Here is a 15,600-nt window from a genome sequence, read left to right on the forward strand (position 1 = left end):
CGTAGCTTTAGGTAAAGCACGCATTAAAGATTAAACAAGTACGGCTGATTTATTGCACGCAACATTTTTGTACAACAAGATCAAACAAGAACAATTTACTTTTTACTTTTTACGCCCGTCATTGATTTATACGATGCATATAATATATCAGTTGATATCGCTGTTTATATCTAACTAAGAAATATTTATACGTTATGTGTGTAATGTAGAACTGGAGATGAATCAGTATCCACAATTGTCTATTTGACTGACCTGCGTCGTCGGTATCAGGCCTTCGGAAAGATAATCCGTCGAGTCGTTCTGAAAACTTTCTCCCCCAAAACCTCCGCTGATATCGACCGGGTTACGTCCACCTAAGCCTTCGAACGGATCCAGCTCGGCTACCCCACCATCAGCTGTTGAATTAAACTTCGAGGCGAATGCACCCAACGTGCTTTGATCTATATCAAAAAAGGGAAGGTGAGCTGAGTTGTTATGGGTTCTTACCTTTCCTTTGGAGGAAATAAACAATATACAGATACTTTTTTCTTTCATAATACGTTATGAGAGGCTCAATGATGGTTGTTTTCGTAGGCATTTGTATAGTAGGTAAAAACTTGAATCCTGTTAGCTCAACGGTACCATGTGATGAGGGCAAAACGACTGAAACAATTTGCCTCCCAGGGTCCTGTCGTAGGACACTGAACAACCCAATCACCGTCTATAATTATATTCCTACTTCTGGCACACTATGTTAATAATTAATTCAACAGCATTGTGCAATTCCTCCAGCCTTTTGAGGTTCATATGCTCCGGTTGGATTATCCAACGATCAGCGAGATGTGCTGCTGCGCTAAGGTGCTACATTATCAATGAGAAGATCAGGGCATAAAATTTTTCGCTGGTTTCAGCTGGTTTTAGCGGGATTAGGTGTTCGAAAACACTTGGTGTCCTCTTTGGCTTTCTTTTACAGGTACATTTACTTGTCTTGCAACGTGGCTATATTATACGGACCGCTCAATTGCGTGGAATCTCATTTTCGAAGAAGTTAGCATTAGCTGTGTGTATATTTATCACAGTTCAGCCGACGATATCGACGTAACTCTTCTTACAGGTATTGGCTGTCTATTTTCCAGGGACGAGCAAAGGTATATTTTACTGTAGTACACCCTCTAGCCTCTGACGTAAGTGAATCTCTGATTTGAAAAACCTTCCCTTGTTATCTAGCCTGAAAAGTCTTTCTTCTTGATATTATAGTACATAGCGTACACTATTTATGATGCCATGAGTAAATTTCTTATGTCTACAAAGAAATTAGAATAGACTCTCACCGTAAGATGGTAAGTATTGGATTAAGCCGCCAAAAACAGAATCTGATATTTATACACGTACCTGTAGCTGGAACGATGTTTTCTGTATCGAAAGGGTCTGCTGATTCGTTGGTAAAGGTAAATGGAGTGTTTTCAACCACTGTTGCAGACGCCGCTGGTGCAGACGCAGCAAACGCCGACGAAAATGAGACATCCGTCGCCTCTGCTTCTGTTATCAAGGAAATCAAGGTTTTATTACCGTAGGTATTATTAATTAATCAAGGTAATATTATTTTTAACTGCACAGCCGCAGCCTATATTGGGCTCGCCTGAGCTACTCAAGCAGCATTAAGAAGATGCAGTTGAACTATTCGCCAATATTGGTAGCAACACGTACGTGGTCGTTTCGTGCTTCCCAATTCTAAGCTCATTTTGATTGGCACTTTTTACTACTGAAAGTACAGAGTTTTCATAGTAGTTTTAAGACCACGTTGAGTCTAACAGTAAAGGTGAATCCACTTACCATCATTCTTTCCGAATGGATTATTAATTCCGACGTTTACAGGTGGTAGAGTTGCAGTTGGACTAAACGGATTTGAGTCCTGCGATGTCTTTCGACTAAATACATTTTCAGATTTTGGGGGTGAGGCGATTTTGTTCGTTTCTCCTCGACCAGTATTTGTCATTGTAGCTGTACTACCAGGTGAAAATGGATTTTCCGGCGATGAAGAACTTTTCTCCTTAGCCGTGGACGATCCAAAAGGATTTTCCGGGCTGGAAGGTTTAGCCGCAGCAGTATTACCAAGCGAATCATTCGGGAGTGAAACGTCCTTTTGTTCGGTCTCGCTCATACACGGGTTCTCCGGAAAACAAAGCGATCCATGCTGTGAGTTCTCAGGAGAAAATGGGTTGCTGGCTTTTCTACCGTTGTTTGCGCCGTTCGATGTAACGGATCCACACTTAATGTCAACCAAGCTATCCTCTTTCGTGATAGAACTCCGTGTGCTGCTTTGTTTGCGTTCTGGTTAACAATGGAAATCATCATGACATTATATATATATATATATTCATCTCGCATCAGTCGATAATCATTCAGAGCAAAAACAAGCCATATTTGTAGGCAAGGGGCCACCTACGTCGAGATGAGAGTAAGCTTATAGTTATTAAAATTATCTCGTTGATCATTCCATGGCTTTCTTTCTCTGTCAAGCCAACGTACAGATTCCTCACCGAAAAGAAAACCGGGCACCCATTTTTAAGGCAATTTATTCGCCAACTTATTTGCAGAACTTAGATACCATTACTCCCACTAAATAAGATATCCGTATAGCGAGTTGCTTGCCGGTCAATAGTTTATTTCTTGAGCTGTAGATCTTATAAACTCCTACCTATTTTTCATCGCCGGTCCCTATTTCGTGCAAAATTGGTACTTTCCCGTCGAAAGTGTTACAATCTATATCTATGTAAACGGTTGGCATCGAAAGCTCTCACGGCCTAGTACATGTAGGATTCGCCTGCCTGATGAATAAATCGTCAAAGGCAGTTTCTATTTGTGTAGGCAATTTAAGACGGGAGGCCGCCCTTGGATCAGGCTAGCCGTTAGCTAGGAAACACCTTTATCTAGCTGTCCTGAGCCTGGCTTGTGCTTCAAACTTGGAAATCTCCAGCTCCAAAGCGCTCAAATCGGTTTTATATACACGCAGTCCTCATTGTTTTAGCTATACTTTTCTTGGAAATCGTAGATCGTTTATGCTGATTGCACAGAAGATGCGGCTAAGTAGTGACTGCTTAGCGGAAGTGCAAATTATGCAGTAAACGCACAACCGTCCAAAGGAAAGTACCGGTAGTCAGACTGAACGGATACGTAATATATTCAGGTGTCAAGGCTCAAAAGCCAATTTTCTAATAAGTGCAGTACATGTTAATATTCAATTTATAGCAAAACTTAATTCAAATCATTGACTTATGTTTCCTTGAAAGTATGCCGTAGCAGCGCGTGCCAAAGATGGCGACGTGATTTTTTGAGACACGGTATATCCAATCTTTACAGGTGCTACCCATTTTTCATAAAATCGTACCTTTTTCGCGCAAAAAACTACGGTACCATCTTAAATCCGGTTGTCCAAAATAACTTAGTAGAGGTAATCGGAACAATAATAATAGTGGTACTAATAATAATAAGAATAATAATATATATATTGACAAATAAATATATTTACAACGCAATATGAAATTCCGACGTCAGTGTCAGTTTGCGTTATTGGTATAACAGACTATGTACAAATTCATTGCACAGTGAGCGGTATGGATAATAACATTACTGGGTTTACCCACTTCGAGGCACCGGTACGGAATGCATATAAGATCCGTATCTCTTCAGACGCAACCAAGTTAACTAAAAATGATGCTCCTACTTCAAGCTCGATTCAGAAGAGTCGGGTCTGTATATAACTGTTTAGTAAACGTAGCGGAAATATATGGAACAAATCCGGAAAACGAGGCCTGCTATTGTAAACACGTTGTCTTATCTGCGCCTGATAAACGGGACCTCCTGCGCGAAACGACCTCCTCGCTTGTACGTCGTCCCTTGTAGTATTTCTACAACTTGTATTGAAATTTTTCGTTTAGTCATTTCCTCAATGAAAAATTCATATAATTTCATGCTTACACACTTACACAGGAAATCAAACTGGTCTAATCGTTCTATATATATATACATATAAGGTTCTAATTAGCCTGCTAGATCTTAGTGCATCAATTATCACTATAACCCAGGCACCCACAGAACTACAACTATTACAATAGCAATTATCACATGCTTATCCAAGCAAATGCTCATTTGTTCAAAATAAGCTTTTCGTAATACCTGAACATCAATAATAGTTAATGTCCAACCGTTGAGGTCTACGCACCTTGAATTGCAGCAGCCGGAGGTGGCGTAGGTCTCTGGAGTTGGGTTCGATCCATATTTGTTAGGTTACTCAAAGGTAGCAATGGGAACTGTGGGGCTGGCTGGTTGTTAAGAAGCGTTGGAGGTTCGGGGGCTTTTTTGCTGCCGTCATTGCTACCGAACAGTTCTTCTTCCTGTTGCCGTAGCTCACTCTCAAATACATCCGAGCCTGGCGTAGGCGCGCCCGACACCGGGCCTGCCGATTCCGATAACAATAAATTTTTATATATATAAAGTATCACTTTTTTTTTGCCTTGGACCGTAGGAAACAGGCCCAGATATGCATCGTTGTTTCATATATGTAAGTTAATAAATAAATAAATAAAAATAAATAAATTAAATAAATAAAAATGTTAAATAAATGGAACTAAATCATGTAGAAATTTAATGTTGGCAACCAGTAGTAGCCGAGTCCGATGTGTCCTTTGAACAGCCCGTCCTAGACGAATGATCATCTCATTTTTTTAAAAAAAGTTGGCAGTCGTAATCTAAGAGATGTCTATATGTTTTTACCTACAGTTCTGCAGCTGAAATCTAAACACATTTGAAATTACAGTACTTCTTACAGATTAGCGAATTTACTTATTTGTATTAGTTCCAGCCTATCGTGTAGGTTTTTTCACTCGCCTATCGTTTTTCAACCAGATCAAAGGTTTTGTCCTGTATATATAAGGGCAACATAGGCGTTTATGCTGTCATATGCTCACCAGGTACGTTGGTCGTTGGCAATTCGAGTCCCTGCTGGACGTCTTTAAAAGGATCAAACGAGTCCTTAATGCTCTGCAGCATCTGGGGTAGCTCATGGGGTGGCAAGTCGGCCTGTGCCTGAGGAGGCACGTCATCCAAGTCGATGCTTTTTTTGCCGAACGCCAGCTGAAACGCGTCCACGGGTACAGCACTGTCGCTGGAAGGCGGCGGTAGTGTGGGGGCCACAGAAGGAGCTAAAGGTGTTACGGGAACACCTTCCGACAGATTCCCAACAACAACCATCTGATCCGTGAACGGGTCGATTGACGCTGCCGTCGCTACAACGATTGTTTAAAAACGAAGAAGGCATACTTATTTACACTATTAAAATGCATTGCTTGTTCGACTGTTTCTCACAGTGTTCCCCAATCCAATGGATTGTCGCCTTTGGATACACAAATTTTTGGTCAGAGATATATTGTCCTAATTGTATGAAAGGCTAAGAAGTTAATGCCCAAGACAAACGGCCACTTTGTCTAGCATAAGTAGACATCAGTCTCAGTGGATACTCGACCACAGAGTTAATCGGAATACTCGCTATATTAATAACTAACACTTACGATTGAAGGCACTGCTAACTGTGGCTAACGTGTTGGTCGGGTTAAGAGTCGTGGTACTTGAGGAAGAGACTATGTTTGATGCTTTCGCTTCTGTAGGTGCTAACATATCCATGAGTTCCGGTACTACGGCCTGATCTACTACGGCAGCGTCCGACTCTGAAAATGGGCTTATTGGCGAAGGTGGCGGAAGCCCACCTTTTGATGAAAGTGTCCTGCAAAGGTAGTAAGTGGCTGTTTCTACATGGTGCAGGCCGATGTATGTATTTCTAGCTAGCTAATTAGGGATAGCCTAGTTTAAAAAAAAATTTTTTTTTCATTTATGCATTTACACTCAAACATCCATATATATATATATATATATATATATATATATATATACCATAAATCAGCGTATTATTACGCTCCTAATGTCCACATTAAGACTAGGCTAACTGATCTACTCTATTGTAGAGCTGCTTTCACTTTTATCTACCTAAATATAGCTGACTGCGCCTTATACCATAAATTAGGATAAAATGTGTTTTACTGTGTCTGCTTTCAACGCATAACTATTTATTGTTGATGTCTAGCAAACACACAGTACCCATTGTTTATACTCAGTAAGATTTCTCTCAACGTGTACTTTTACGCACAAAAAAAGCTCAGCTAAGATCTATGGATTTTTCTTTTATACAGCCATACTGAATTTCCAACTACATTACAATCTAATCCTTCATAATCTTTATGAATCTTTATGAGAAGGAGTACGCCGCTTTGAAGGCAAAACATTTTTGATTGTGCATTCACATGCGTTGCTCTTAAAATGAATGCTTAGAAAAAAAAAAATTAAAATTAATGCAGTCTATTAGTCGAACTAAATTACTCGAAATCGCAACACGAGCTTTATTTCACTACATAAAAGGGAATATAATAGCAAACATTTGGTATAGAAGAGTAAAAAAAGTGCAAGGGACATCCTGTGAAGTACCGATGATAGAGGTCGTCATCGTCGTCTTTGTCAGCAAATTCACTGGCAATTGCCTGGAGCAGAGCTGCCCCGGTTCGAATCGTATCTTCAGTGCTTAGCTGTTGAGGTGCGGCGAGTGTTGGAGGGTCGAATGGATTTGTTGACGAGCGACGCGAAGCGTTTTTGAAGAAGTTTTGCACGTCATCAGGAATGTCTACGGGTGAGCATTCAGTTGAACTGAACAGAGATGAGCCTGCTGTGGGCCGCGAGGGTGGCCGAACCCGTGGATTAGGATCTTCTTGCACTCCTGATCCAGATGAAGAGCCGCCGAAAGGATTCACTCCTCCAGAAAGCGACATCCTTTTCTGCGTTAGCTGTGCCACCTGTTAAAGAACAGACGATCTTTTTAATTTAGTAATTTATTTTGTAAGTAAGCAGCAATAATACATGAAACGGGGTCCCATCAATAACTTGCCTCCTCAATTCCTTTATCAATCTTCTGTGTGTCAAAGGGATCCTCTTCGTCCAACTTGACAGTTGATCCACTGTCCTGTACCACCGGCGAAATAAACGACGTGTCGAAAGGGTCGACCTCGAGAGGAGTTTTCGGGATCGCCGAAGGACCAGAAGAAGGGCTGAAGTGTAAAAGTCCAAACGTGCTGCTGTGAATAGGTAGTCTCTAGCGAGCAAGTCTTCAAGTAAGTTTGAAATAGAAGATATGCCCCTGGTTTTGTGTAAGTAAATTCCTAAATAAAGCAACTTCTTAAAGTGAATCTACTTATAATCTGGGCGAATTTGGACGAAAAAAATTCGGTAAACATTCTATGTACTTCGACTAAACAGACCAATGATATGAAAATACACGAGCGCTGTGGCCAACTTTATCTCCTCTGACATTTAATTAATATCCAGCTTTTTCTACCATCTACAAATCACCAGAAGCCCAAGTATCACATTTCTGGTTTCCTTCGGTGCAAAATAAAAGTTTAGAATGGGTTTATCAATGATCTATAAATCGTAAAAAATCTACTTTTCGACGTATAGGCGAAAACGTTCACGAAAATCAAGCTTGTTGGAGTCTGTGCTCCTGTTATACTATTATTATTTTATTTTAACACTTTTCCTTATAAAGCTCACCTGTAATAAGCGAAGGAAAGTTTTGGTTCTCCCCCGTCGTCAGTGGCGCTTGCAGATGACGCGTCTAGGCAAAGAAAATCTGGAGTTTGCTTTTTGTCGAAAGTGTTTAGGGCTCGCTCCCATTCTGTAACATTAGATAATTAAAGCAATGAGACTAAGCAATGGCAGACGAAAAGAGCAGAAGCCGGCCCGATAATGCCCATACATGATAAACCATATCGTTCAGAAAGCAAAGGCCACCTCGTTTTGCTAACAATCTAATCTTTTGTCAGGAAAATTAAGCTCATCAAACAAATTGTGCCTGTATATGTCTAATATATTCCTTTCTCAGAAAAGAACGCTCATCAGTATTCAAAAGCATTGGTTTGACCTCATGGCCGCTCCATATACTTACTACGATTACAACTATCGTCGAAAGGCAGGGAGGCGATCGACGTAACCGATGCTTACTTTAAATCAAGCACCTCGGCCGTCAACTAAAATGTGGATACTTCTTCATGCTCCAGGGAGCATCAGATATGCGATCATCCATGAAACTTACTTTAAAAGGAAAGTGCTGTCCTTTACCAGGGGTAGCCCATTGGATCCTTGAATATTGTTATTTTAAGAGTGTCAGTATATGTAAAGGTCGGCCAGGTTTAAAGGCAGCGCTTTGAACAGTTTAGCGGGGACACTTGGATGATAGGGTGAATAAGCATAATATATATATACATATATATGCACCTTTTGAATGCTTTTTCAAGAGCCATGCGGTGGATTAACGTCCACATTAAGTTAAAAATGGCGTAACCAGAGCTATTATTGATTGTAAATGTTGAAAGTAAGACTTACTTCCCAAATATTTATATATTGCTTAAAGACGTAAGTACACAAATAGTAATTAGGTATAGTTTCTATGGGCCTTTTTACGACTATGCAAACGATAATAAGCGGGTCACTGCTTCATTTTTAGATTTAGTATACTTTTCATTACAGTGGTTGTCTACTGGTCAGCCTAGATAAAATGATAAAAACCATTGATCAATTCTGCTGCTCAACACACTTCCCATCATTTCTAGAACCACCATTCTATTCCGGGAATTTTGTTGAATTTGTCAATAACTATTAACGTTTTTATATACATTATAGTGTCATATTAATAACCATATCAATTAATGTAGGGAAATAAATTATTACCGTCAGCGTCTCTGCGTTGTCTAAGCGCCTCCCTTTCACGTTCCTCTTTTTCACGCTTGGCCTCTTCGAGCGACTTGACACCTTTATACTCTGGAATAACAACGGCTTCCTTCTGCTCTTTAGCGATAATTTCCTCGACTACTGAGGACTCTTTGACCTTCTCGATGCTTTGAACTGTCGAAGCGACCGCAGTCTCAACCTTTCCGAGGAGCTTATTAAACAGCTCCCAGTCCTCGCTGGATTTTTTTACCTTTTTCATTTCGAAAGTAGCCGACGTTTGATTATTCACGTTCACTATTTTACTCTTGATAGGAAAGCCATTATTCTAAATTCACAATTACCTTATCGTCAAATAGTAAGTTAAACGGAAATACGAGTTATAGATACTTAATTCTTGACTAGTGAATAACTTGTATCCTGCAACAAAGTACTTCGAAAAGCAAGTAACTTCAAACCTAACAAGAGGTCTTCGAATTCTTAACTTAACGAAATAGATTAACAGTTGATTTGGTCACTATTAAAAACAAACTTTTTGGAAGATACAGTATTGAGAAAAGTGGTCGAAAAGCGAACTGATTATGTTTCTCGCTTATCTTTAAGCGAACAGACGTTCGACGACTAAAACCGATAATAAAACATCTAGGTATCTCCTTTTGGTATTACCTTTTGGGATTTGGTAGCAAATAAAAAAAAGAAGACCGTGGACTGACTAACTCTGAAGTGAAGCCTCCAGAGAATGTTAAAAGTTCAGTAGTATCAGTTTCTAAAATCAATTTTCTTTTAGCTCGAAGAATACTGTTCGAAGTAACTAACATTGCTCCGTGCTTCCCTTTCGTATGTAGATGCAGTATCGCATGGGCTTTTACTGCTTGCTATAATCGTGTGCAGCTCTCGTTCTTCATAGATAGTGTTACACATTATGATTTTGCTATAATTTACGCGGATCAGCGAACTGATTGATTTTTGTAAAAAAGCAAGGCTCTCACCGACGTTACCGGTTCCAGAGGGTTTGAAGCCGACTGGGCGCTATCGCCCTCATCCTTTTCAGCTTTTGGAGGGAGCACCGTTCGTACCTGCAGCAAAGATCATCGTCAGACTGACTCACTTGTTAAGCTTACATGCATATTAACTAAAACACTGTAGACTACAAATACTAGAAGTTTTTCTGAACGTGCGAATGCTTAGCCGGCAGTACCCCTGGCCTATTTGACTGCAGTTACAATGGTGTTTGTTAGGGAAGTTTTTCCTGAGGTAAGAGTTAACTGAATTGAGAACAAATGACTTTTTGTTGTTTTTAGTAGAAAACTGTAAAAGACCTTGGACTTATAGAAGAAGATAAAAAAAAATCGTATACAATTTTATTAAGAGGCCTCAATGTATCTGAAGCTGGCGCTGTTCGTCAATGACAAAAACAGTAACTAATTTAGGCATTTTCTTTAACTTATTGCTTGCCGACAATAGCGAAGTTCCTTGTCACCAATTTTGTTTCAAATTAAATTAAACCGATGCGTGTGTATAGCATAATAAACAGAAGATTTAGTGTGCTTAAATTTTGAAAATTTAAGCTATTGATGGTAGCTTTAATAATTTAAGCACTCAATTGTCTGAAGGCCACCTACTTATTCAGTACCCTGTATCGTCTGTTTCAGACTTTTTAAATATAGTTGTAGACTATCTAATTTGTCAAGAACTTTGATTCACAAAACTTGAAATTCTGTTCAACTGCTTTTAGGTGAGCCCACTGATTAAGTTATATAATAATAATCATAAAGAATCCTTGTAAGAATTTAATACTCCATTAATACTAACAAATGTATTTCAACTGGCCTTACGGCTCATACGGCTTATCTAATGTTTTTCCGAGCTTTCGTATCAGCTATTATTGACGATCATCGCTTCGAAGGGCTAGTTTAATCCTTTTTCTAATGAGATTTCATTATTTGGCGGAAAGACGTCTGATATAACGAAATAAGAATAGCTATAATGTCGATAATCTTTGCAATCGTTGCCCTTTGAAGAGCTTTTTTTTTTGCAGGCATTAATAGATGACAATAAGAATAACAATATTAGTTTGTATTTACCCAATAACAAATATAATACGTAAAGTTCTAAGTGAATTAAATTGACATTTTGAAGTCATGAAGTCGGACATGAGAACTTTGGAAAACTCCACAGGCTGCTATAAGAACCTTATAACGTCAACCATATATAGCATCTAGATATATGTATAGATACCATCACACTTGGAAATGGAGGAGAGGAATAATGAATGACATATTGAGAAGACAACGTTTTCAATGTGTACCATTAAAAACAAGATTTGTTCTAACTGCTCAGCCAACTCTGAATTTGTTTCGTATTGGTTTCCAATACATTTGTATTGAATGAAGACATATATTTAATATATCTTGGTTGGCATATTAATCCTGTTTCTGAAACATCACTAAACCATAAAAATGTTTGATTTGGTTTTTTTTTTAATATAATGTTTACATTTTGGCATTTTTCTCTTGAAATAAATATATTAGGTTTTTCTACGCATTAGGTAAAAATTCGGAAAAAAAACTATTGTAAGGCAGCTCAAAACATTCAACAACATCAAAACCCCATTGTTATTCATTATTTTTGTTCAAAAATACCCATTTTAAGTATAAAGATATACCCACGTTTTACTAAATTCATCGAGATCCATCGAATGGCGCTGATAAAAACCTCAGTCACGTAGAACACCGTGTTAAATTTTCAATCGTCAAGCAGTATTTTCAACCCGAATGTTAACTTTAAAATTAAACTTATTCAGCACATCGCAAACTTTTTAAAAATACTAACATATACATCACTACATAGATTTTCATGTAAGAATGATATAACTAGGCCAACTAAATATGCAAATCAATTGTACGTTCATGAGCAACAATTCCCAGTGAATAAGGCACATGAAATCCCACCAGACGCGAAACATCATTTTTTTTTATGAAGATTTGGTCAGACCCTAAGCTTGAATTTCCCTCCTAAAGCCCCACTCGTTTTGATATCTGACACATGTTGATATACAAGCGTTACTTCTGATCACCTATGCAACGCCTGTGTCATTGTGGTCACGTGACGTTCGATACCGGGCGGGATGTTAAGATGCAGCATCAATCCGTAATTTTTTGTTGGAGCCAGAAAATTTGTGAAGTACTCAAACGTCAAGCATCGGTGTAAACCCAAGGGACTTGAAATAATTGTCGACGGTCTGTGACTACAACTCGTCTTTTTGGTCGATTTCCGAGTTATTTGTCGGTCATCCTTTTTCAAAAGTGCCTTTAAATGCTCGTTATTGAGCTCATATTGTCGGTCAGGGCGGGAAGTATCCGTTAGGTTAGGAATATAGCCTTTAAACTTGGTAAACCACTCTTGAGCAGTTTTTTTTTTCACGACAGCGTCATTGCCGTCTATAAGACAAATATACCTGGTTGTCACGGCAGTGTTTTGGCCTTGACGAAATACATAGTACGTGGCAAAAACGCACTTTCCCACCTGGAGCGTCCATGTTTGAGGGAATCTTTCACGTTAAAATTGCACTGACCACGCAATACTACTACAGTACTCTGGTAGAGCAGGACGAACGCAGAAGTAAACAACCACGAGGTAAGTTAGGAAGATGTCTTTCCTTAAAATGTTGAAACTTTCCTTCCAACCTGATATTTATGTAACAAACGAATAAATACAAGTATTCTTAGCCAAGGTAAACATTCAAGAGCAAAAAAAACGGACAAAAATGGTCGATAAACCTTGCCTAAATTTAAATAATGCAACAAAATCTCATTGTGTTGATCACCGTGTTTATATGTAGTGCTTATAATGGTGGCATTAAAACATTATCGTTTAGTGCTCTTTCCCGTATTATTCAAGGATTATAGTAGTTTAACAAGCAATTCTGTCGCAAAATCAAATACTCGTTATTTAACTGCTGTTTGACGGATTCATAAAATCCTTTTCGATCCAACTGTTAAGTAGCTTGCTAGGTTAGCAGGTCTTAATCCTTTCACAAAAATTATATATCTATAGAGATCAGGCCTTGATCATAAACAGTAACGAGAAGGCACCAAGGAAACACGCTTATAATAAACTTTCAAGAGTAGAAATGGGTGTGGCTTGCATTACTTTTTGAATTTTTTTTAAGTTTCTTTTAACTGTCATCGTATGCTTAGAAGTTATTAGGATCCACTAAAAATTATCCCCGATGACTCTCATGAACTTCCAGCAGTACTACGTGCTCTAATTCGGAGCTTTGTTTCAACTCGAGTGAGCGGCAGGTAAAATATCTAGAATATCTAGAAATTAGCTCGACTAGTTCAGAAGAACTTTTTTTTATAAAAGCTTCAAGAAAATCTTGACTCACTTGATTTAAGGTTCATCCATCAGCTTCTAAGTACGCTGTAAGCTCACACTTAAAAGCCAAATACTTCGTTGAGCCAATTATGACCTGCGTATGAAATGAAGATTCGTCGTATAGATACTTTGTTCATTCAATGAGTTGCTTATTCTCACATAAGCGTTCTTATTTGGCCTAATATTATTTATCTTCCGATGGCTAAAAAAAAGCGATCGTTACCATTTGGAACAGACAAGAGCGTTATATTACAGGGGCAATCAGAGTTGTCCACCAACACCCCTCTCTATATTCCCCCTGAGGATCATAAATAACAGATGCCATTCTTTGTAAGTTTGAACGATATTGCTTTACGTTTATAAGAACCATTGTGATGTCACTCTTTTGTATTACCGTATTTTACATTACATGACCGTAGCTCATACAATTATATGCTGCTAAAGAACTGAGTGTTTAAAACTTACTATTCAAAATGCATACGCAGTTACTTGAAGCTTACATCATAAAGCTGCAGCTCATGGAAACGAGTTGATTACTAAATTAAGTTTGGTTATTAAAAGAAAATGCTTCATATTGCAAAAGTTTCTCTTTTTTTTTTTGCAGCTCCATTTCTATGTGAAGCTACTTTCTTCTAGACGTTTTCAGATTGTAGCGAGTGTGTTAACCGTAATAGATCATTATGAGAAACGGCAAACATTGATTGAGCTGTAGAATAGCTCTTTTAGTTCTTACCACTGTTGATAAATAATACAAATTATACGCTAGGACGAACTTTAATTATAGTTTAGCTGACAAACTTTTACTCAAATCTACTGATGCATGAAACATGTGTTTCAGCTTGCCTGAAAACGGACGAAACGTCATCATGCATACTTTAAACAATCGAATACAAACGCCATTTTAGCCAAAAGCGCTATTGAGCAATATGAGCCACCTTGTGTGCAAACAATACAAGATTATGTTAGGTATTTTTCTCATGAGCGCCTTGTAGACACCTTTGTTGAAGACCCTCTTAACGCTAATAGTTTTAACACAACTTGTTTTTGTTATCATGAGAAGCTGCACTGGGCTCTGCTTGAACTTTCTTCAAGCTAATCCGGCTATTGTTATTTGATATAATAAAATCACACACAAAACTTTATTTCCTCCCTTCTTCCTAAAAAGAGACGAAATAGACACCAAAATAATAATTTACGTTGCCGTTCTCTCGTTGACAGTCTATAATAGTACTGACAAGAGAAATATGTAGCAAATGTTAAACATTTAGTATAACAAAGAGGATCGATAAAGATTGTATCGATCCCCCTTGTTTTGAACACTACCATTATTTAAGTGTGCATATTTGAAATAAAAAAGCAGAAAATATGCCAGGACGTATCAACGCTAAGGAAGAACGAAAAAGATCAGAACTACAGATTAATGCAAAACGCCGTTATCGAAACTCTGTTGGAAAATCACTTAACGCTATACCTGCGACTCACGTAGATGAACTGGCAAGGTACCCTAGGAAACTAATGCTGCGTGTCAATTGAAACATTGTTTAGCCAGGGACCTTTTGTGGACGCAGATAGCTTGTCTGAATGGGCCTGCAAGGAAGTTCTGTGCCAAGTTATTTTTAACTTTCTGAATCGGTTGTGGCACGGTCATTACGGTGATAAAACAATTGAGCCTTGAGTCGCTATGCTTCTCAGTTGATAGCAAATAAAGTTACACTAGTATATTATTATAGACTAAGTTAAACTGACATGAAAGAAGTGATGCCTAGCTTCGCCGCGTTAACTTTCGAGAAAGTATTGTATCACTCAACGCATAAGACGTGGACAAAACGTTCGGCATAGTATGTAAAATAAGAAATCAATTAACGGATTGTCATCCAGACACTGCACGAACAATGCATACCCTACGATCATTCTAGTGTGAAAAAAATACTCGGTAACATTTTGTCTATCGAAGACAGTCGAGCGGGATAGCATTGATGTGGTATCGAAATACCTGATGAGATGGGTGAATGCTGCTGGCGAGACCGGCCTCTCGCGCTGCTTGGATTGCAAGTTCTCGTTCGTATGCCTCCTCTTCGATTTCCTAGCCACCCGTCGTCACCGTGGCCGTCGCCCCCCCCCCCCCAAATTATTGGCCAACATGGACACATCGTTAATAGGAAGTCGCACAATCTTTTATATATATGCGCTTTTCATAAAGTAGCAAATAAACAGGCTCTAAATTCTAAGATACTAGTATTTAAATAGGTGTACATTGCTTTACGGTGCCTTTACTAAGCAGAGGCGAAGCGAAATAGAAAGCTAGTATTTGACCTAAACGGATATTTTGGTCGGAGCGCCGGGACTGCCCAACGCCACACACGCGCATAGTTTGCCTTCGAAAACAAGAATAGATTATCTTTCTTATTCAAATTCCTA

The 15,600-nt window shown here is 38.7% G+C and overlaps 1 protein-coding gene across 4 annotated transcripts in view; it reads right to left on the reverse strand.

Annotated features, from left to right (window-relative positions):
* The window catches only part of LOC111248439 (uncharacterized), a 31,725-nt gene that overhangs the window by 11,760 nt on the left and 4,365 nt on the right, over positions 1 to 15,600 (reverse strand). For 2 of the 4 annotated variants that reach the window (XM_022800798.2, XM_022800802.2), the window contains exons 3-14: positions 15,176 to 15,265; positions 9,792 to 9,878; positions 8,806 to 9,055; positions 7,630 to 7,753; positions 6,968 to 7,127; positions 6,514 to 6,875; positions 5,547 to 5,758; positions 4,947 to 5,264; positions 4,202 to 4,435; positions 1,813 to 2,310; positions 1,372 to 1,518; positions 253 to 440 (exon numbers count right to left, since the gene is read on the reverse strand). In XM_022800798.2, coding sequence (XP_022656533.1) covers positions 253 to 440; positions 1,372 to 1,518; positions 1,813 to 2,310; positions 4,202 to 4,435; positions 4,947 to 5,264; positions 5,547 to 5,758; positions 6,514 to 6,875; positions 6,968 to 7,127; positions 7,630 to 7,753; positions 8,806 to 9,055; positions 9,792 to 9,878; positions 15,176 to 15,265 — 2,670 coding nt within the window. The remainder of the gene's footprint in view (positions 1 to 252; positions 441 to 1,371; positions 1,519 to 1,812; positions 2,311 to 4,201; positions 4,436 to 4,946; positions 5,265 to 5,546; positions 5,759 to 6,513; positions 6,876 to 6,967; positions 7,128 to 7,629; positions 7,754 to 8,805; positions 9,056 to 9,791; positions 9,879 to 15,175; positions 15,266 to 15,600) is intronic. The other 2 variants (XM_022800799.2, XM_022800803.2) reach the window with 2 other exon arrangements.

The sequence above is a fragment of the Varroa destructor genome, unplaced genomic scaffold, assembly GCF_002443255.2.
Source record: "Varroa destructor unplaced genomic scaffold, Vdes_3.0 BEIS01000003.1, whole genome shotgun sequence".
NCBI lineage: Eukaryota > Metazoa > Arthropoda > Arachnida > Mesostigmata > Varroidae > Varroa > Varroa destructor.